At 41.6% G+C, this 23,997-nt stretch overlaps 1 protein-coding gene across 1 annotated transcript; it reads left to right on the top strand.

Moving 5' to 3' along the window:
• Positions 1 to 6,621: 6,621 nt before the first annotated feature.
• Positions 6,622 to 22,863, top strand: LOC146004180 (F-box only protein 39-like). The gene is made up of 5 exons (XM_083142847.1): positions 6,622 to 7,097; positions 11,835 to 12,211; positions 15,223 to 15,381; positions 17,908 to 18,075; positions 22,457 to 22,863. Exons 1-5 carry the CDS (start codon positions 6,670 to 6,672, stop codon positions 22,597 to 22,599), a joined length of 1,275 nt encoding a protein of 424 aa, XP_082998973.1. The 5' UTR covers positions 6,622 to 6,669; the 3' UTR covers positions 22,600 to 22,863.
• Positions 22,864 to 23,997: the final 1,134 nt, after the last annotated feature.

Genomic DNA, 23,997 nt, shown 5'->3' with positions numbered 1-23,997 from the left:
AGTTCATTCTTCTGCAGTTTGGTTAAATTAAACACACTGCCATAAATTTCCTGCAATTTATGTACGAGATGGTGAGGAAAGTTTTCTTTTATTCAAGTAGCCCCGTTTTGTGGGATTTAGTAAATCAAAATATTGCAATTTTTCAAATGATGCGAATCTAATTGTTATCTGGTTGCTGATATTATCAATGATTTCAATGTAAAGCCTCCGGCAGTGGTCTTTCTGTGATTCGTTGTTCAGTCGCCTCCTTTTCATTTCAACAGCCTCTTCCTCTTCTACTGCACCAGTTATAGAATTCCATAGTGTTTCGAAATTCTCCCTTTCCTTTTGCAGCTGTTGTTGAAATTCAGTTTATTTTATTACTGCAATACAAAATATCAACATTTTTAGACTGCAATATACTGAATAATACGTCTGAAAAGGCAAGCAAGTTGGATAAAGCCTTTTTTAAAAATATATTTTCGAAATCCTTCAGGAAGCTAGAAAATCCTCTCGGAGTCATTGCAATCAAATGATCGAAGTCTCCACTTTCACTAACATGTTCAAGAAACATAAGCAGTGCTTCTCTGTTGTCATTGACCGTCCAAACTAGCCTAGAGGTAAAATTTCATCTGGTAGGAGCTAATGACGGGAGCTTTCTGGACATGAAAGCAGAAAGTTCTTGTAACCTCTTTGGAGAATGAGGTTTAAGTGATTTAAGACCACAAAAGAACACACCTTAAGCTCTTTGTTACATTCTAACGATTGTTGCAGCACCAAGTTTATGACATGAACATAACAATGCGTAAAAAAAGCTTTCGGATAATTTTCCAAAGCTTTACTTTGAAAGCCATTCAAATGACCCCTCATTACAGAATATCCATCGTATGTCTGGGCAATTAATTTATCCCCACACTTATATTTATCCATTATTTCAGTCACGTGACTAAAAAGAGCTCCTGAAGTTTTATCGGCTCTCATGTCATGAAATCCAAGAAATCTTTCAATGACTTTTTTCTGTGAGGCCGAAAAAAACGTAACACTGTTGACACCTGAGATTTTTTTGCTAATGTCTGATGTTTCATCGACCATGATAGCCACAAAATCTGTGTTTTGAATTTCATTGTAGATTTCATCTCTCAGAACATCCGAAACTGAATTTATTAAATCATTTTGAATGCCTGCCGAAGTACCGCGAAAAACTGTAGAAAAGAAAAAACTGTTCTTTTAATGAGGGATCGAACTCGGCACTTGCAATAAGGAATTCCATGTTATTGCCCTTATTTAGAGATGCTGCATTTTCCTCATGGCCTCGGAATGGCAGTTCTTGCTTTGCTAAATAGCAGACGGCGTTAATCAACCTCTTTAATATTTCCCTGTTCTCTTTTACTTTTTCATTGTGTAGCTCTATTTCAGATTTTTGTTGAGTATCCAAAAGAACGTCAATTCTAGTAGGGGTGGCAACAAAACTACTAAATTTAAAGAAACAAGAAAGATGCAATTCAGACTCGCTGTGTTTTCTCACTGCAGTATTGAGATGATTCAAATCCGCATACCCTTGATAATTAACAACACCTTTTTTAGTCTACAATAATAAACATGTCCAACAGTAAAATTTATTCACCACATCACACCCGCAAAGCCAGTCTGAAATTTCATAGAGTTCTTTTCGAAAATGTCTCTCAAAACCTTTTCCAGCACCAGTTTTTCCATTAACATATGTTGACATCGTGAGATTCGGACATGGTTGACCATTGTCAATCACTTGTTTCTTCTCTGAATACGAAAGCAAAGAAAATGAATTATTTAAATACTTTTGCACAACACTTTCACTATTCTCCATCTTAAAATAATCACATCAATTCACACCACACGTTTAAAAAATAATGCACAACAATCACGAGCAAAACAACGCGGAACGCGGGGCGAATGAAAGCCAAACCGTTGGGAACAAATACAATGCCTTGAGAAGGTAACCATGCTGGTGGGTGGCAGGATGCGCATGCGCGGTCATCCTATGTTTTGGCAGGTAGAGTGCCACACACGTAAATTTGCCGTTGCGTAGAAACGAATTTTCGTTTCGTCTCCCTCTCTCTTTGCATCATGTGTTCTACCCTGCTCGAAAACCTTCGCTATTGTTGCCACATTGTCATTCCATTCCTGGACACACTCGCGCAAACATCATTGAAAACAATTGAATAGCGCTCCAGCTCGCGGTTCCCACCGTTCGGTAGGGACGCTAATGTGGCAATATAGCACGGCGTAGTGCTTGCTTCTTTTATGCAGTGCATGTTCATTGGCTAGCTAGTAACTAGTGTTGCCAACTGTAATAATGAAGCACTATTTCTGTCACGGAAGGGGAAAAGGCTGGTAAAGTGGCGGTGAGTTTTGTTGGATTGGAAGCACCATATTTTTATTTCATACTAAGTATTTGACCGGTTTGACGTTGTGTGCGTGTATTGCGTGTGTGTATGTAAAAGTGTGTGTTTGCTAATTAACGTTAAATTCCATAATGCCTCCAGTTCTGTCGAAGTTGAAATCAAAAACCTTGCATAGCCAAGCTCGGGAAATTCTAAGCAACGTGCACGAGTTCATGAAGGAGGAAGCCAGTCATGGTGTTAGCATCCCAATAAAGCATTTTGGCAAGAGAGCAGTGAAAAGCAGCAACAAATTGTTCATATTTCATAATTTTGGAATTATTCAAAATAAATAAATTATGTGGCTGCAACATCATTTCAACTCTGGCTCCGGCACGTGTTCTTGTAGAAATTGCATAGAGGAGGCTGTCATTTTTGCTGCTTAATGCGATACATATTGTTTTCTGTGTTAAAATTGCCATGCTTTGATGGGTGACCAAGTTCATAGCAGGGCCGGCGGAAGGGGAGGGCGAACCGTCCCATCGCCCAGAGCGGCAAAATTTGAAGAGAAGAAAAAAATAAGCCTATTGAAAACTGTGATCGAGCGAGATATTCTTTTGCGCTGAATAGTATTGAAATAGCATAAGAAGTCTCATTATTTATTTTATATTTTGATGTTTTAGTTAGGAATATATTGATTTTCAATTTTCCGTTGCTGCGTAATGACCGGGGGGGGGGGGGGTCGAAATAGAACGGCATCTGCCGCCACCTCCCAGGGAGGCAAAATGACTAGCGCCGGCCCTGGTTCATAACAAAAGAAAAAGCCGCGCAGCTTATCGTCTAGTGGCAGTATATGTACTTGTTATTGTTGTGGAAGCCGGCATCCTTTGTAAATGTACAACAAAGGCAACCGACTGTCGCCGATCTCAGAGAGGAAATAATAATACTGCTTCAGGAGGAGTGTTATGGTGCAATTGTAGCGGTTTAACACGTTGGCATGTTATTATCTGCCGTTGCAGTTCCATACCAGTGTATACGGGTTTTGGGAGTGAAAAGTTAGAACGCCACCAGTGCATTAATGCAATGAAAAATAATATATATATTTTTTTTATTTTGTTTGAAATCACTCAAATAAGGAATCGTATGAAGAAGTCTTCATTGCAGCATTTTTGGTAATTTTACTTATGTGTTAGTTCATATTTTGCGAATTTTTAGTCCACATGTATGTAGCTACATACAAAGCCACTTGTTAGTACATATTAATCCTAGTCCTGGTATAATGCATCACGTTTAAAACTCAACGTTAGATAGACCTGAATTCTCTAATTTTATTGTTGTACGTAACAGCTGTGCATCGGCGCACTGCAGCAATTTTTCTATCTGCTCCATTAGCAACACTGCTTCTTTAGTTGTTTCGCGCATCGCACGGCAGAATTATCTGCGCTGGACTCTAAGACGTATTTCTTCTCCAACGCCCTGACAGTGCGGGACCGATCTGCCTGCCTGACAACCACTGCGCGCTGCGCCGCGTTCGAAAACTACCGGGCGTTCGAAACTGACAATTGAAGAAAAACGCTCAAAATCGTAATTTATAAAGGTACAGATAGTTTCTTCTTTATTTCATTTTCCTTTGGCCGTTGACACACGACTTACACACCCAGAGAAATCGCCACTGTTCGTAACACATTACGCAGGCCACTCGACAACGAAGGCTGACAAGATTTCTTCATCAGGCCCGAAGCGAGGGGAAGGGGGGGGGGGGGGTGGCTATAGCCTAGGGCTCCAAGCACAGAGTGCACTACGTAGTTTGAATACGTGACGGAGGAATTTATATTTGTCAGAGGAATATTCTGGTGAGGCCCTGCTGGCATTTTCTGCTTCTCAAAGTACTAATAATAACACAAAGATGGCAACACTATCTACCTGCCTGAATCTAGAGAATAATCTACTGGTTGGCTACACTGCCAGCAGAACTGCAGGTAGTTCCGTTGGTCCCCGATGTTGGCGCCACTTCCAAGCAAAATTTAGTTCAACTTTTTAACACGGTGCTTTCTAATCTTTCCCATAGGGGGATTGTGATCTGTGGTAATAGTAATTTTTAAAGATGTTCTTCAGACACTAAAACATGCTAACGTTTTTAAAAATAAAAACTGCAAACAGAATATTTAAATGTAACTAAGCTATATTATATTTAATGAGTTTTTCTTGTTTCCTCATTTCAAAATTTCTAGCATGTAAATATCACAAACCATCATAAGAAGAAAATAGAAAATATATATGAACGCTCATAAAAGGGGGGAACAACAAATCACAATATTGTCTAGGGCGCCAAAATATCTAGCTACGGCTGGACCAAAACAAAATAATAATAATAATTATTATATAGTTAATCACGAGTTGAATTAAAAATTTAACTCGAGACAAGTATTTGAATTTTAAAGACTACGCCTCAGGGGTGGTCAACTTCGAAAAAAATTGGGGGGGGGGAGATTGCCATAAACAGTATTTCCCAAATCTATTAAAAATTCCGCAAAGCTATCTCAGTGTTACCATGTACGTTAAACCATAGGCTCGATCAAACACCCCCTAGCTAACATTTTCCACTGCAAGCTCTGGACATAGGTTAGATTAGCATGCAATGTTAATTGGGCATTATCCATTATATTTTGTGCTTTTCCATACTCTAGGGATGGAGCTGGGGTGGTGTAGTCGGTAGAGCGTATGACTGTCACGCGGGAGACCGACCCGGGTTCTTTTGACAGGGTGGGTGATCTAAGATCGGAATTTTTTCGGCCTTGTCTACGCATAAAGCGGTTCTGGGGCTCACCCAGTCTCAAATCCTAGGGGTAAAGGCGGCTGGAGCGTGGTGCTGATCGTATCGGTACTACTTTACTATAGGGGTGACACCTATAAATCATTTATTTCGCACTTTTTTACATTGCTAACGTACTATGGAATGCGGAACATTTCTTTAGGTTAAATAATGAATTTCTAACGAAAATAATGTATATTTCTTACATTTACGAGTACTTACTGTTACTTGTTATTTCGATTCTGTAACATTATGGCGATAGTGTACTGGTCCATCGCGCGTTGTGATAATGTTTTGTCGATTTATGCAGTGTTGCAACCTTGTTCACCGGAAAATACTTACTTTCGTGCCCGGATTTGAAATTATGCTAATACCTCGCAAACCATTGACGTTAGCCTCACAAACCATTCACGTTAGCCCCACAAACCATTCACGTTAGCCCCAAAAACCATTCACTTTAGCCCCACAAACCATTTTCCGTAAGGTTAGGTTAGGTTAGGCAAGCATAGTTTAAAAAAATACTCGACAGGTCATGTTATAGCGAAAACACGGTGAGTTTGAAACACTGACTACGGAGTTTACGTCATCTAACACACGGAACATTGTGCTCTCGTGTAGAAAGCAAATGGCGGCAGCAGAAACAGCGTGTCGGACAGAGATTTTCGCAGAAAACAACATGCATTCGCATTAAAATGGATCAAAACTACATTCACGAACTTCCACAACGCTAAAGAAAATGATTTGCGAAAGCACTTTCTCCTGTAAAAAGTAAGAAATCCGTCACCCCTATAGTAAAGTGTTACCATCGCATCACCTCCAAAATAGCCGAGATCGAGAATTTGAGGGCCCTAATTCCCATATCCCCTACATGTGCTATGTGAAAGGGGAACTTGACCTTGCATATAGTGCTGGTCTTTTAAGCATCCAGAGTTCGGTACCTTTGACACAATCCCAGAGGAAACCGACCGGCCACGTATCTGGTTTCGAGTCACCGCCTGTTTTTCGGAAAAGCAATGTTGTCACTTTTGCCTGCAGTGTTTAGACATCCATTCGTTCACTGCGATGTTATACTCCCATTGTCTTTATATTGTATTAAAAAAAATAGCACACCACAATAACACAGTCTTTCAAAGACAACGCAATCGCAACCTCACCTTCAGAAATATATAAAGAAACTGAATTGGCATCACCTCATTTACTCCACGTGGACTTGACAAGAGCTGTCATTTCTTGGACGGACGCAATTGGTGGGAACGGTTCGAGGGGCGATTTATTGGACTCCACGTGGACTTGACATGTTGTTGTTAGAGGGAAAACTGATCTTTCGGAACTTTCTTGAAGTAAAGTGAGGTTGCTTTGGGGGCGACAACTATACTCTATGGTGGAAACCATTGTTGCCATGCATCAACAATGACACAATTGTTATATCAGGACAATCAGGCTAGGTTACATTCTTCTAGCAACGACAATCTCCTTTCCCTACAAGAACAACAAATTCCTTGAGAGAATTGATAAAGGAACATGGGAGATTACTGCGCCACTGAAGACTGGTCCTCTCTGCCAGAAAAGCCTCTCGCGGTCATATTCTGCTACTTGGATGAGTTCGATCGGTTTTGCGCGGCCCTGACTTGCAAGACATGGTCGGAAACCATGAACAACCCTGACCTGTGGAGTAGCAAGACGATGCTCCTGGACTTCAAGGACTGGCAGCAGGCGCTCAAGTACGAGAAGTTCATCAATCGCTTCGGTTTCAGTCTGGAGTGCCTGGATTTCAACTGCTACTACCAGAGTCAGGGGTATTGCGCGGAGTTCATGCAGTTGCTGGAGGACATCTGTACGAAGTGTCGGCTGCTGAGAACCGTCAGCTTCTGCCTCATGACACCCACAGGCCTCATGCTCGACACTGTACACTTTCAGCACGTGGCCGATAAGCTGGGTGACATAGTGCGGTAAGCTGTCTGACAACTACAGTGATTTTGATTGGTTTGTTTTATTTTACTTCATCCTTCTGCCCATAGGCGCCGACTCCATGGGGTTTGGGGGGACTCGAGCCCTCCAAATGTTAGCGATGTGGGGGCAGAGCACCGCAAATAATTTTGCTTAAGAGGATCTCATGTATTATTTTGCTTCTCTTGTAAAGTTTACTCTGAATTGTGCCACATGAACTTAACTTTAAATACACATTTGAAATGTTCTACACTATCAACTTTGGGGGGCTCAGACCACTAAAGCTAAACCATCAACTTTTGGAGGGCTATGACCAGAAACAGCAAAACACATGACTTATTACTATATACTAAGTATGTAATTATGAGTATTGTTAAAATTTTTACTAAAAGAGTTTCAAAAGATGATGTGCATGAACTAGGATAGTTGATGGGACATTCGGGCTACAAATGGCTCTCACAAATGCAAATGACTGTCTCCTGCTTTAAACGTTCATTCGATTAGTTAGCACGCACCACGTGAGCATACACCACACATTCCACCACTCCAGGGCGTAGTGCAAATGGTGCAGACATCAAGTACACTACGTGGCACCAAATCATCAAAGTTGACGAGTCGGTGTTGCACAGTGTAATTAACTAGACACAAGAATGCAAAGAGAGTCAAAAAGTGCAGCGAATTAGACGAGGGGAGCCGCACTATACTAAAACTTATATACAAATGGAAATATACTGTCTCCCCCCCCCCTCGTTTTGGCACCTTACCCACCCTCCGGTTTTGGAACCCAATCGCCGCCACTGGACGAGGCTATACACAATACACAAGCCCCACAGAAGATTATACTAGCTACGAGTCCAGACACCAGAGCCTCGCTAGTCTGCAAAATGCCAGGGTGTACTACGTGTATGGGCGTCCTGAAGGGGGCAAAAGGGGGCATGCCCCCCTGGAAAATGAAAGTAAACCAAAATTATATATTTCACGCATATAATTCCATTACAGTCACAATAATATGTGTTAATTATTACACGAACATGATAAATTCATATTTAAGCAATGTTTTTTGAGGGAACAACACTATTGTTGGGGAAAATGTGCCTTCTCTGCCCCCACCCAGGAAAAAATACCTTCCTTTCCCCTCCCTGGAAAAAATCCTGCGGACGTAGAAGAGAGGGTGACTATTGGGTGTCTTTAGAAAGGTTCACCTGTTACACACATGATAACTACACTCTGTCATGTGCTTCTGTGGAGCATAAGGTAGAAAAGGGGAGAAAGGGAATAGACGGAGCAAAGCAGTGCATGCTGCTGCAAATTGCTGGTAGTTGCAGCTGCTCTGTCCCCTCCATGCACTCACTTCCCCTCTCACGCCCTCATTGCTCTGAAGTCGTACATGCCCAGAGGATTTATTTTCATTCGCTTGTTCCAGATATTCGCAGGGCAAAGTGTAGAGCCACGTTCAGATAGTTATATTGGTTAGAATAGGCAAGCCCTCCTCCCCTCCAATACAAACATGAAAATATAACATTAAGTCAAGGTGGTAATTTAATGAATGACGTTAATTATCAACTAATAATAATCAAATATTATTATCACGGTTTGGTAGACACTTTTAATCTATACAACAGATGAAGAAATATTTGATAGGTCTGTTTGTCTTAATACCAAATACATTATTCAGATATGAAACCACCTATTTACAGATACACTTTGTCATATTAATTAATACCTTTTCAATCAATGTAAATTTACAAAAGTTTATGAGAAATTTTAGTCATGAAATTTGTCACTCACATAAAAATATCAATTTTGAAATCTGGAAAACTTCCTCATGAAGTCAATTGCTCTTCGGAAAAAGTAGCAAAAAATGAACAGATCAACCTCTGACCTGGCTTCTGGAATTTACACTCAACTCTCCGAACTGTGATGAGGTTTGTTTAAAATCCACGTAAGTACAAGGGACGTTCAAGGTTGACCGGGATTTTCGTACGTAAAAAATCGATGAATAGCCGGATCATGATGAAACGTGCGGGTAACGTAATGTATTCCTTCGCGAGTAACTAGCGCCCGGCATGACGTATTTCGCGCATGCGCAGCAGTTGCAGCGAACATGGCGGCAAGCAGTGTGTCTGTGGCTGTGGAGCAGCGGTGTGTAATCAAATTTCTCGTGAAGGAGAAAGTGAAACCAGCTGAGATTTTCAGACGATTGCAAGCACAGTATGGTGAACAAACGATGTCGCGGACAAGAGTGTACGAATGGTGTGAGCAGTTTCGCGAAGGACGGGAGCTGGTGACAAATGAAGCGCATGGACACATTCGCCCGACTGCAGTCACACCAGTGAATATCGCACATGTTGAGCAAATGATTCTTGAGAACCGGCGAGTAACAGTGCGGGATATTGCTGCCGAGGTGAATATCAGTGTCGGGAGTGTTGAGACAATCATTCACGACCACTTACGCTTCCGCAAAATCTGTGCAAGGTGGGTTCCCCGCCAGCTGACATTCGATCGGAAGTGGACACGCTGGATGGTCTGTGAACAGCTTCTGAATCGGTTTCGAGCAGAAGGTGATGAATTGTTGCAATCCATCATCACGTGTGATTAAACATGGTTGCACAATTCAACCCCAGAGACCAAAAGACGCAGCATGGAGTGGCGGCATAAAGGTTCCCCGCCCCCCAAGAAAAGCAAAACGCAGCCGTCCGCTGGAAAGATCATGGCAAGTGTCTTCTGGGACATGACGGGCGTTATCCATGTGGATTTTCTGTACAAAGGGAGCACGATTAATGCCCAGTATTACTCCACATTGTTAAGTGGTGCTGTACGAAAGTCCATTCGCAAGAAAAGACCTGGGATGTTGTCTGGAAATGTCATTCTTCTCCATGACAATGCCCGCCCTCACACGGCCAATGTGACAACAACAACTCTGGCCGACATGCGCTGGGAAGTTCTGCCCCATCCCCCCCTACAGTGTGGATTTAGCCCCCAGTGATTATCATTTGTTTTCACCCCTTAAAGACCATCTGGGAGGGAAGAAATTCACGACAGACGAAGCACTGCGGAGCGATGTCCTCCAGTGGCTACGACAACAACCAAGTTCTTTCTACGCCAAAGGAATTCGGGAGCTGCCAGAAGGATGGCAACGGTGCCTCGGCGCGCACGGAGAATACTTTGAAAAACTGACATAGTTTGGTGTTTCTTCTGCTACATATTTCCTCTACAGAAATAAAAGTCCCGGTCAACCTTGAACGACCCTTGTATATGCTCAGGTGCTAAACGGAATTAGACCTACAGTTCAAACTGTGCACTCCAAACTGCTGTGCAATGTGCTTCCACAGGGAATCGAATACGAAACACCTTGATTACAATGCACTATACTTTTCAAAATAGCTAACCCATTTTCGCTTCAGTTACTCCCGTGGAACATTAATTAAGTGAAATTGATTTATTTTATCGACTACTTGTTCTACACAAGTTTGTGGAAAGCTTCACGCACGCATCTTACCGGAGCCGTCAATCGGACAGCTTGAACAAGTAAATCGTAAAACTATTGTACAAAAATGCACAACTCAGAAGATGAGTGAAAAATGTCCATTTATTTAGTTTTAATGCTCTTTGAATGCATTAGTGTTATTCCTTAGTTTAGTGAAAATTTGAATTTCTCTTTGTAGCATTTATTTTCACGAATTTACAAGGTGATGTCATTTCATGAACCAATGGCCGTTCACTGGATTTAATTGACTTGCCCGTATGAACTCACCTTGGTTCGAATCGTGGGCTAGGCATGCGTGTTCTTTGTGTTCAATTCCATCACATCATCACTCATTCTCATCTTCGCAATTAGCCAAAAGTGACAGAAAAGCTATAATAAATAACAAAAAACAAATCAATACACAGAGGATAGTTTTACTATTTTTTATGGGTGTGCGGTATCCCGAAAAGTCGGTACCGGGATCGGGAAAACAATTCCCGTCCTGATCCCGACTTTTCGGTATCCCGAATAGTCGGGAAATACCGAATGGCCATTTTAAAAAGTAGTTAATTCTTGACGTTTTCTGCATTGTAAGTGTCTGGAACTTGTCGGAAATTGTTAGTTTTTATTCCAGAAATGCAAAAAAAAAAATCACTGGCTCGGCTGGACCTTTGGCACCCGAATGGGCGAATTTTTTAAAAACATCCTCTCCATTTGAAACACTGCTGTGATATTCCAAAATATGAAATATCACATCAGCTTAGAATTGCTTCTAGAGCACTGACGTGAATTTTGGTGTAGTTTTCTTTCACTGTTGTCTAGATATTATCAATAGTTTCGTGATTACGTAAGTCTATTAAACTATTGATAATATCTAGACAACAGTGAAAGCAAACTACACGAAAATTCACGTCAATGCTCTAGAAGCAATTCTAAGCTGATGTAATTTTTCATATTTTGGAATATCACAGCAGTGTTTCAAATGGAGAGGATCTTTTAAAAAAAAATCGCCCATTCGGGTGCCAAAGGTCCAGCCGAGCCTTAAGGTGAAAATGACGTGTAGCTAGAATTCGAGATTTCCAGAGCTTCGGGAAATTTCAAACATTTCCCGTCCCGAATGTCGCTAGTTATAAATTTTCTCGTCCCGATCCCGTTCCGACCAAAAAAAATCTGTCCCGCACACCCCTACTTTTTCCCTTGGTTTGTTTGCTTAATTTTTATCAGAAAGAAAGAGGTAAATTGAAACTCTGTTATTTCTCCATCGCATTTACAGCTTCCAGAAAAACCTTGAAACGCTAACCTTCGAGGACTGCTATTTCCCGTCAGCCATCGGGAAAGACCTTCTGACCATCGTTGGTACGTGGTGCGGGGGCACCATCAAGCACCTCCGCCTCATGGACTACTTCTGGACGCTGCCCGCCGACACCTCCTTCCTGTTCAACAACTTCCTCAGCCTCGTGACTCTCACCCTAGACAACAAGATGGTCTGCGGAGGGTTGCTGGCAACACTGCGGAGGAACGTCAAGAAGACCCTGAAACAGATGAACCTCCTCTGCGACTCGAGGGAGCTGAGACTAGCTCCACCTGACGACGAGGACTGGAACCTGCTCGTTTCAAGCTGCAGCCAGATGCGAGTCAGGCTCTATATCGGTAGGTTCGCTGTTTAGAGAGCCTACAATTACGTCAGAGGGACGTAACTCCAATTTATTAAATTTACAGGAGAGAAAGAGAGGAAATAATGTATTCTTAGGAATGCATCTGACTCTTAAGAGAAAGAGAGGCCGTGTCCGAAAGTTGCAAGACCGTACTTGAAGCGAGCATCCTCCGAGTATGGTCTTGGAGTGCGGTCTTCAAGTCGTGGACTGGAAGTGAAAGTCTTTCGAATTGCACTTCGACTGCAGCGCCAAATACGATCAGTAGATAAAACTGAGTACTCGTTGCTTTCCCAGCGTTTTAAATACTTGTTTTTCACCATAGAAATCACGTTGCATTTTCAAATGTTCGTACACATACATTTCCACACATTAGAAGTACTTTAACCAACAACTTGCTGACCCATAACATATATTTAACCTGTCTTGCTGGCTTTCTATCTCCGCGATTTTAAACAAATGAACAACGAGTGTGGAAATCACGTGACCGAGTCAGCTTCCATCTTCACTGCGAGCTATGCACTTGCGTACTCCTGTTCTTGGCGCTTTCGAACTGTACTAGGTGACGTCCCTTCCGCCAAAACCATGCTTCAAGTACGTACTTCGTACCTTTCGGACAGAGCCAGTGACAATTTCGCACCAGTTGTGCATTTATTTCAATATCGTCGGAATGTGCACTGCAACTAAAAAAAAAAACCTCTTGAATATACAAGAGAGTAAGAATTTACCTCCATGTTCCAAGTGGAAGCGGTTTTTAAGGTGATTATTAAGCTAGACACGATGTTTGAAAAATATGATCAATAAGTATTTACAGAATTCCATGTATTCCTTATGGGAAATCAACTTCAACTTCAAGTTACTGCTAAGCAAATGGGAGTTTCGACTTTTCCTACGACTAAGACATAGTTCAAGATGTTCTTTTTCCGTTCATGTACTTTTCTACGTCATCGGATGTTTGATATCCCCGAGAGAACGAATAAAATAATGCTCCCTTAAGCGTAATGCATTTCTTCTTGCCTCCTACGGCCATCCTGGCATAGTTGCCAAACCTGATGCGCATGAAAAAGCTAAATTTCACCTTAAATGGAGCTTTAGTTGACTTACAATGCCAGATTTGGAAAGGCTGGTTGAAGTGCCTCCTAGGGTAATTTTAGTTGTCAAATGGGGGTGCTGCTATTACGGTTAACTTTAAAGTGGTGACAATGCATTCTTAGTTTTCACCGTCTAGATCTGGCGGCATCACCAATCTCAATAATTCACTCATGGTCGTATGAATCGAAATGATTCCCGGATAACAATATTGTCATCTTCACCTCAGCCACGGCGCTGTATAAAAGTAGCTGGGGAGGTAAGAGGGAGGGGTGGGGTGGGGCGACGCAGCCAATATAACAATATCACGTCACGTGCAAAATGTATACTCATGGCAAAAGTTGGTCTATATAGGCCGGAGCCTAGGGACAGTGGGGCGGGTTCATAGCCAAAGAGTGCACGAGAGAGCCAGTTCTGGCTCCAAAAGAGCTATGTTGGCAACAGTGCTCCCCAGCTGTCTCAGAGAGAAGGACATTTGGGAAATTGTCACTCTTCAACTCAAAAATACGTGACTCCACTTAACTGCTAAGGATTAGAAGTGGAGGTATGTCTATCTGAACTCCAAATAGAACTCTTCAGACGAGATTATTTAAATAAAACTGAAAACAGCATTTTTGGAGTTACATTCCTGTGGTTCTCATACGACGATTCATTTAGTTTGTTTTACGTTGCTTTTCTTTCACTTTTGGCTAATTGCAACGATGTGGATGAATGGCGATGGGAGGGATGAAACATATATGGATTACATAGCATAAACCTCAAAGAGGATTATGCTGGCTGTGAATCCAGACGCCAGAGCCTCGTTAGTCTGTTACAAGCAGTCCAGGATGTACTAAGTGGAACTGAGGTTGACATTTGGGAACCTATCGAAAAGGTCACCCCTTAACACCCTATTTGGCCGGTCCCCGTGGCGGAGTTGTTAGCATATCCGGCCTGGACATGGATGTTTGTGAGTGTCCATTCATAAATTTCATCATATCGTCACCCATCCCCATCTTCGCAAATTAGCCAGAAGTGGTAGAAAAAGCGAAGTAAAATAAAGCAAAAGAATCAACAGTTTAGTCTGGTTTAGCACAGCGCAGTATGAGCTAGGAGTCCCGGGTTCGAATCCCGGCCTGGGAATGTGTGTTCACTCATCCTTATCGTCGCGATTACCCGAATGTGAAAAATAGGGAAGTAAAATAATCCTAATCAATCAGTCAGACATACTATACATAATACTTCATTTTTTCTACCACATTTAATTATCTCTTGTTTTATATTGTGGTCATTTTCAAAGCAATTTTTACCGAGTGGAATCTGTAGCCTCGTCCCCAGAGAAATTCTCCTAAGGGGGTCGAATCGAAGATGTCGAGGACACCCCCTCCCCTCAAAAATATTCTGATACAGACCACTGGCATATGCAGAAGTTTGTCAAGGAGGGGTTCATTTTTAAAATTATTGCATTATCGGTATTTTAAATTATGTTGTTATTATTATTACTACTACTACTACTAGTAGTAGTAGTAGCAGCAGTAGTAGCAGTAGCAGTTTTAGTTTAGTTTATTTTAGCATCCAATAAGTTTTTTATATGAATGATATATAGTACGTACTTGTTACAACTAAGATTACATAATAGTTACTTCTAACAGCAGTAGTAGCAGCAGCAAATGCAGTAGTATGAGAAGCTTCGGGACGTGTGAAAGTTACAAATTAACAGAGTTTCAGTGTTGCAAATTATGAAAGCTTCGTACCAAATTCGATATCTCAAGACCATTTTTAAACAATGACGCAAAATGAGGAACTAAAGTGGTTCGTTTATAAATTGCCATAAATTGAAAAAAAAGAAGTAGATGGAAATTTCCATGCCGACGCCTATGTCCCCAGGTCCTGCATACGATTTGTAAATGTACGTTGTGGCTAATATATCTTCATCTCTAGTTGTAGTAAATGCCATCGCTTACTTCCCGAGGTTCATTCTGCCTTCAATGCCCGTCCAGGAGTTCAAGATGAAGAACGTGTGGCCCAAGGACCATTCCACCATCAACGAGCTAAAGAACGTGCTGACCTTTCTACATAACAACTACTCAGGGACTCTTGGTAAGCAGCATCAAATCTTGCTTGTACTCTGTCGGGTCAAAGCTAATCGCTAAGAGTTCTAGGCTTGGCCCTCCTAAGCTAACCACAAATGCATTGTTATACCCAGGGACGTAGCTAGGTTATTCACTTTGGAAAAGGGGGGGGGGTGCATCTGAAATTTGTTACTAGAAACGAAAGCTAAAGAATATATTTAGTAATTTATTTAATTTTTCTATTAACGGACATATGAAATGACAATGAAAGAAGAACATAAATTGAGAGTATTTGAAAATAAGATCCTTAGGAAAATATTTGGACCTAAAAGGGATGAGGAGACAGGTGAGTGGAGAAGGTTACATAATTTGTATTCATGTCCAGATATTATTAGAATAATTAAATCAAGAAGACTTAGGTGGGCAGGCCATGTGGCACGAATGGGAGAGGAAAGAGGAGTTTACAGGATTCTTGTTGGGAAACCTGATGGTAAGAGACCTGTAGGAAGGCCAAGACGATGATGGAGGGACAACGTTGAGATGGACCTAAAGGATGGAAAAGAGTATATAGATCTTGCTCAAGATAGGGACAGAAGGATGGACTGTATTGCTGCAGCCATGAACCTTCGGGTTTAAGAAGGCTAGAGAGTTAGTTAGTTTGTTTATATTAACGGACAAACACTAGAAATCTTCCCACGAACGAACAAATATACATTGATCGCACCTACAGAAACTCGAATATCTCTCGACGAAGTTCAGCAGAGACTATGATTGATTGGTTGATTTTATTTTACTTCGCCTTTTGTGCCACTTTTGACTAATTTGCGAAGATTGGGATGAGTGATGACATGATGGAAGGACACTCACAAACATCCATGCCTAGGATTCGAACCCGGGATCCCTGAGCAGAGACTTTGATTATATCTGTAAGGGAAGGGTCATCGTAACGAAAAGTTCGAATCTCTGGTTTCTAGGAACTTGGGGCAAGGTTAATAACCTCAAGGAAGGCAGATTATATGATTTTTGGTAACAAACCGGCAAGTAATGAAATGGGTGGAAATATTGGTGTCCTACATTTGCTTCTGACTATTTTTTTCATAATAGCAAGTTTGTTCCCCACGTAGTCTTCCGGCTCTGCTACAAATTTACAGGAAAATTTTATATATAGTATTCTATTAATTTAGGATAATTTTTAATCTATCAAAATTTTGTTTTGGGAGGCTACTCGGTGGGGCCAAGGCCCCACTGGTCCCTACCCTAACGACGTCCCTGATTATACTTAAGCGGAATGGTAGGTTAGGGATAGTTAGGTTAAGAGGGGCAGGTTTAGAGCTTTTAGTTTCCGCATTTGGTGTAAGCTACCGGGTCTAGAGTCTGTGCGGATGAGGACCCCTCCCGAGATATATTCCTACATACGTGCCTGCTTATGTCTTCTATAGGGTGATTCAATAAGGACTTTACAACTTTGAAAGCATATAGAAATTTATTCAGATAACTTACAGAGTCGATTGAGGTGCCATTTCAAAGCAAAACACATCAAGTTTTGACTCACGTAGTCCATTAGTACCGAACTCACCCACCAGTAGCGCTGTCACTCTACTGTTCTTGAAAATAGCTATTTTAACTGGTGCGGAACGTGCTCGCTGTGTGTTTTGGTTTCACGAGACGTCACCACCTCATTACCAAGTAGAAGTTCGAGATTTTCTTGATACCAGCCACCTCGCTCCCCAGATTTTTTCTTGTGGAGTTTCATTGGACCTGAACGATCAATCCTGGTACCTGGGAATCGGGTATCAAGAAAATCTCGGACTTCTAACGAGGGGTAATGGACTATGTGAGTCAAAACGTGATGTGTCTTGCTTTGCAATTGCACATCAACCGACTCTGTAAGTTATCTGAATAAATTTCTATATGCTTTCAAAGTTGTAAAGTCCTTATTGAATCACCCTGTACATTTGACAACTGACGTGCGTTAAATATTGCTATTTATCTTCTATGACGCATAGCCAGCCCATTCTGGCAATAAAACTGTGAAGTAATAACTTAAAGAGAGCTTGAAATTCAAAGGGGAATAAGAGAGAGAGAGAGAGAGAGAGAGAGAGAAACAGAGAGCGCAAAAGAGATATACTCTGTCTCTGTTATCTCTGGAGCATGGCCGCGCATAGCGGAAGAGAAAGGTGGGAAATCGAGTGAGCAGAGCGAAGCAGTACACGCTTCTGCGAAGGCTGGTAACTGCAGTCGCTCCCCCTCCACGCAATCCCCTTCCCTCTCACGTGTTCATTGGTGGAGATGCCTCGCGTCACTACTTGCGCAGAGACTTGTTCTCATTCTGCTCCAGAGATGGCCGGAACAGAGTATAGAGAGCATAGGAAGCAGAATGGAGAGAGAACTGTTCAGAAAAAGACAGAGAGATGCCAGCAGAAAACAAAGCCCGGAATCCAATAAGAGCAGGCGCATTTTTTAAGAGTCCACTATATCCCCAAATACTCTAATTGAAGATAGCAATAGAAACAGATATTTCACGGTGCTCAGCCATTTTTCATGTTCCTTGTAGAGTCATTCTACTTCTGTCTCCCTGACAACCACGAGGCCCTCTTCGACAACGACCTCATAGAGTTGGTGCGCAAGTGTCCTTGCTTGAGGAGCTTCACGTACCAAGGTCACCTGGATACCTTGCAGCCGGTGGTGCAGATATGTAGAATGCAGCTCAATGGCATTGCAGGTGAGTGAACAAGGCCGTACCGAGCATATGCGGCAACAGATCCATAAGCACAAAAATATCCACAAACACACACATATACAGGGCCGCCACGGGTACAAACAAACGTGTCAGTAACATTTTGTATCGCTAATGCGTCATTTCGGCTCTACGAATGTACGAGGGGAGAGTGAAAAGTTTTGAGCTACAGTTTCTCATTATGATTTATCTACATAATCACAGAATCTCTATAACACCCCCCAGATCAATGCACTTACGCATTCTGTGCTGCAATTTGTTTACAGTCATCTGGTAGAACGATTTGTCCTGAGTCTCTCACCACTGAATGACCGCCTTCGTCCGTGTGACGTCCTCGAAGTAAATTCCGCATAGCAGGGAAAAGATGACGGGGACAGGTCGGGGGAATAAGGTGGGTGGGGAAGTGCGTGAAGCCACACTCGACCAAAGCAGCCTGTGCAGTGAGGCCTTTCCGACAGAGGTACCGAATCACGGCCCTGTTGGCCACTCTCTCCTCTGACACTTCATTAATTTTCAACCTGACAAAAAAATATAAGAAAACATGTAAATTTCATAAAAGTTCGCACAGAGTGTCCTAAAACTCAAACCTTACATCCTCCAAAATTTTAACTATCTAGCATCACTCCTTCCATGTGAGGCTCAAAACCTTTCACTCTCACCCACAAAAGGCCACTTTTGCCGCCTGTATGCTGGCAACCCAACATAACATTTGATCACATCTGTGACGTGCCTTCCTGTCGTGAGAGAGCGTGTGCCAGTGTTGTTTCCTTGATTGATTTGGTTTATTTTACTTCGCTTTTCTGCCACTTATGTCTAAACGTGAAGATGAATGAATGGTGGTAAGATGAAATGGATGAATGGACAGTCATGAACACAAATGGACAGCACACAACAAAACTCCCAGAGAGGATTATACTGGTTGTTTGCCTGGACGCCAAAGCCTCGCTAATCCAGGTTGAACTACATGGAAGAGTTGACACTTCGTTGCCTTTGGAAAGGGTCACCAGTGATGTGCGTCCACGCGTAAACAACGATAGTCTACATTCTACACGTAGACTATTTTGTACACGTAGACGACGTAATCTATGTAAACAACATGGCGAAAGGTGATAACTTAACAAAGGGCGCCGTGGAATTAAAAGAAAATTATACTTCGTATCAGTTGCTGATGCGCGAAGAGAATTTTTCATACTCTTTCTTCCAAATTCGAACAATTTCTCACCTAGGAAGAAACCTAATATAGGACATATTCTAGTGTTTTATGGGAAAAAGACCACTCTTACCTCACGACTGCCATCTGTTGTTGTTTTATTGCATACTATTTACCTTCTTCCATAGTTGATGATAGAAGAGAAGAAAATTTTGTTGTAAATAGGATTCTTTTCATTTCGTTAGGAACCAATATAGTTGAAAATGTCACTTTCATTTCATGAAAGCCTTGAAAATTAATTTTAATGCACTTTACATTGTCTACGTAGTCTATGTAAACTACAACCCAATGTAACCTACGCGTAGATTACGTGTAGACAACGCATGTAGACGTAAACTTATAGTCTACGGCACATCACTGGTCACACCTTATATCCACAGAGGTGTCGTGCTATGAGCGCACGTACATCGAGCGCCAAACGAAATTTCATACATCGCCTGAACGACCATATATCGAGCTCACACAACTTTCCCTCGCATTTTTTTCCAGACTTGGGACTGGACAATGTGTAATCTAATACACAATGGTGGTTTAAAGTGGTATTTGTACTCCTTTGCTAAGCCTAGTTGCTGTATCTGCCTCCACAGACACTGGTTAAAATGATTACAACCGAACACGAAAGTCTGTGGGAACATATCTCTGACGCCTGTATCACGAAACCAACCCCAACGTTTTAACGCTGCGATGCATGTCTTTCCATTATCCAGAGTTATGTCGAACATAAGGAAGTTCGTCCCGTCGGAAAGTAGCAGCATCTCCTTATTGAAAGAAATTTCGGAACTTTCGGCCAGATTATGCGTAGTTTCCAGTGCTTTTCTGCGTTCCTGGCACACATTGCCTTTCACGTTCTCGTATCTAGGAACTTCGGCATCAATTCGTATTACCTGTTGAACAGTTTATCAAACTCTTGCTTGTAGATGGCGTTGACTGGCGTCGAAAGGTCCTCTCTGGCTCTTTTCATGAACTTATACTTGGCTTTTTCTCCTTCCGACTCAGCAACGTTTGGCACACATTGATGAGGTGTCGATTCCAAAACATCGTTGTTCGTTTTCACTGAACCCTTGCGCTTGAGTTGCCGTTCCTTCACACACCGCCAGTGGATAATGTTCTCAGTTTGACGGCTAACACGGAACCGATATCCGTCGAGCAGAAGACTAGGTTCATTCTTGTAAGTGGTGCAGTGGCGTGGCGTGACTTTTTCAAAAGTGTTACCGGCCATCAGACGTTATCATCTCCACCCTACGGCCTCCCCCCAAAAGACATGCCTTTGATCGGGATTTTTTTTTTTTTTTTTTTTTTTTTTGCAATCCGCTCAATGGGTTTTTTTTAGCCACAATCACTCCTAGAAAGAACTACCACTCATGATAGAGTTACCGCGAAAATCCAGTGAATAGTAGTCGAGCCTTGTCAACCATCTCTGTTTCTTTGCAAAGAGGTGGAAAGGGGAAGAAGAACCACACATTCGGTTCAGTTTGACGTTTCTGCGGTGAGCAGACGACAGAATTCCCCTCCTCCAGCGTTGGGAGGAAGTCCAGATGTACGTACTACTGTTGCCAACTTAGTTTTTTGGAGCAAGGTTTGTCCAAATCACGAATCACATCAAGTACTTATCATTTCGCCTATTACGTAAACGGTCTCAGTTGTAGTTAAATCCAGTTTTGGCTTTACAGTCTAGCTCTTGTTGCTTCAGAGAAATAGTATCCCCGTTCTAGGCTGGATTTAGCTCTTTTCTGGAAATCCAATGTGACAACACTTGCTGATCCGGTAGGCCGCAGCGGCAACAGGGCCCTTGGCGCCCTTTCCTCCTGTTGCCTCTTGAGGGTAGCGGAACGGCCTGTCTCTTCGCTTTTGTCGGCTGCAGAAAAAAATGTCCTCTGCAATATACACTCAACTGCAACGCTGTCGGTTAACTTATTTAACATTGTTGTTATTTTAGAGAAGAAAAAACTTTTTAATTTCTTTACATTTTGCTGTTACCTGCGGTAACACCGGTTACATGCACGCCACGCCTCTGAAGTGGTGATTACTTCCATTTGAAAAAAACTACACAAAAACAAAGCGCTCTGTACCACGACTTTCTCACTACAAGTACTTTGCAAAGAATGAACCCACTTTACAATTTCAATCTCCTCCTTGCCTGCACCTTGGATGTTCAAGGATGACTCACATCAGTTATGTGACCTTCACGTGCGCTATATAAACGGCTTCTCCTCTGTGTGCGCTCCAAATACCGTGCGCCCGACGCACGTAATCATGCCAATTGCTAGAAATACACATATTATACGAACAAATTATAAACTATCAATCAGGTGTCGTAGAACGAGTGAGCACCTCGTTCAGTGACCATGCGAAAAGTAAACGAACGATACGATTGACTGATTCATTGATTTGATGTCAATCTCCGTGGCAAAGTGTTTAGCCATGGCACTACGATGTCAGTAGCCCCGGGTTTGAATTTCAGTATGGGAATGCATGTAATTGGAAAGTATAACTTTCACCACATCATCACTCATCCTCATCTTCGCGATTATCCAAAAGTGGCAGAAAAGCGAAGTAAAGGAAAGCAAATCAATCAATCAATTAAAACAAAATGGCAGTGGTGGCAACTCAGGCAGAACGGAAAGAGACGAATCCTTGCCACAAGCTTGTCCAGGGGCGAAACTAGAGACTGCTGTCAGGAGGGGGGGATAGGCCGATAGTTTTTTTTTTTTAATTTTCTCTTGGCGTTGTTTCTTCCGCTACTAAAATTAGTTAAATTGCATTTCGTCTATCAACCTACAGGGTGGCCCGGAAAAGGTAACCGAAAGTAGAACCGTTGTATTATGTGTTCGGTTACCTCTGTTTGGGTCACCCTGTACTTTCATTTACTTACAAATCAAAGTTTCACTTTTATTTGGGTTTTTGCTATTATTCTTAAATACGCACAGAATTATACGTACGACTTGATTGATTGATTTGGTGTTTTAAGTACACGTTATGCACAGTAAAGCTAATCGGGACTGGACCTACAGCTTAAAGTGGGATCCGAACCACTATGTGCCTCCACCGGGTTTCGAACCCGGGACTCCTTGATTACAAGGCGAAGACGCTACCACTGCGCCATCGAGTAGGCACTTATACGTACGACAGATTATAGTATGTGCAATTTTCTTCCAGATCTGGAGAAGATACATTTCCTTCTGTTTTACGCAAATGGGCAACAGGAACAGGAGGCTGAAGGAATTGCTCAACAATTGCAGGAAGACTTCAGCGTAGACTCAAAAGTAGATTTCGTAATGGAATCTGCGCTCTACGAGTAGGATGTATTCCCCCTTTGAAGAGAAGAACAGCTGAGAGCATATTGTAAATTTTTATCTTTGACTTGACACCACATTGCTCCTTGGTGAGTGATTTACGCGGTTGGATACACTGAAATTTTGTGATAATTTTGAGTACGCATTCAGTTGGTGTTTTATATTGCTGCTCAAGTCTTAAAATGTTCTAGGATCTGTCTTTTCGTTTTGTGATGTGTGAAAAATATGGTTGTTAAGTACTGGTTTATTAATAAATTTATTTCAATGCAATTAATGTTTAATTTATTTCAGTTGGAGTTGATCGAGTGTTAATTGGTTGAAATTCTTAGGAGAAATTTGTTAATTTTTTACTTTTCTTATCACAAAAAAGGAGTCGCCCCCAGTTTGGCCAACCAGATAGAAGAGATGAGAAAATTTTCAGAAACAATTATAGTACAACACAAATCATTAATGAAAGGACAATGGAAAGATATAGAGAAAGAAAGAAGGTGAAAAAAGAGGAAGAATGATAAAGAAACAGAAGAAACAACTAAAGAGATGGAGTTAGAGACGATGAAGGAAAGGGCAAAAGAAATATAAAGAAAAGAAGAACTGAAAGAAATAGAAATATAGAAAGAGACGTAGAAACAGAGAAAATGAATCATGGAGAAAGAAAGCGAAAAGGATAGAAAGATGGGAAAAACAGAAGATGAAGAAAAGAAACGGAGAGTGAAAGATAAAAAGGGACGTGTAAACTGATTAAGATAGATAAAGAGGTAGGAAGAAGAAAGAAATTAGTAGATATTGAAAAGGGAGAGGAACATAGAAGAATGGAAGACAAAGAAACAGGTGCAAGAAAGAATGAAGGCAAGAAATATATAAAGAGTCTTACAAACAGAGGAGGAAGAAAATATAACAATCGAAGAAAGATAGAGAGAGAGGGGGGTGGGAAGAGAGAAGGAACAAGAAATAAATATATAAAAAGAAGTGGAGAATCAGAGGAAGAAAATAAGACAAAAAGCAGGGAAAGAGAGAGAGAGAGGAATAATAGAAAGAGACGGAGAGACACGTGAAGAAAGACAACGAAACAGAAAGAGACGGAGAAAAAGAGGAGAAAAGACAGAGATAAAAGAAGAGAGAAAGAGAACCTAATTTAGTAGCCATGGCAACCGAATGAATCAAGGTCCATAAGAATGTAATACCATCTATCAGGGCGAAATGCTCTGGCCTTGCAGTAAAGCTCTTCTCGGATTACAAAGTAAATTACAAAAACTAGTTATGATATGGATGAGAACAAAATAATGTGAGAATAAACAAGAATGAAAAGGGAATATGAAATACATTATTTGGATAGAAGGAAAGGCTCTGATTGTACATAATATTAATTTATCAAAGAGGTCTTAGGAGCCATAACTTTTTCATAAC

The sequence above is a fragment of the Lepisma saccharinum genome, chromosome 21 (genome assembly GCF_977018435.1).
Source record: "Lepisma saccharinum chromosome 21, izLepSacc3.1, whole genome shotgun sequence".
Taxonomy (NCBI): Eukaryota; Metazoa; Arthropoda; class Insecta; order Zygentoma; family Lepismatidae; genus Lepisma; species Lepisma saccharinum.
Note: the sequence above shows the minus strand (reverse complement) of the source record. Positions and strands in the feature narration are given on the sequence as shown.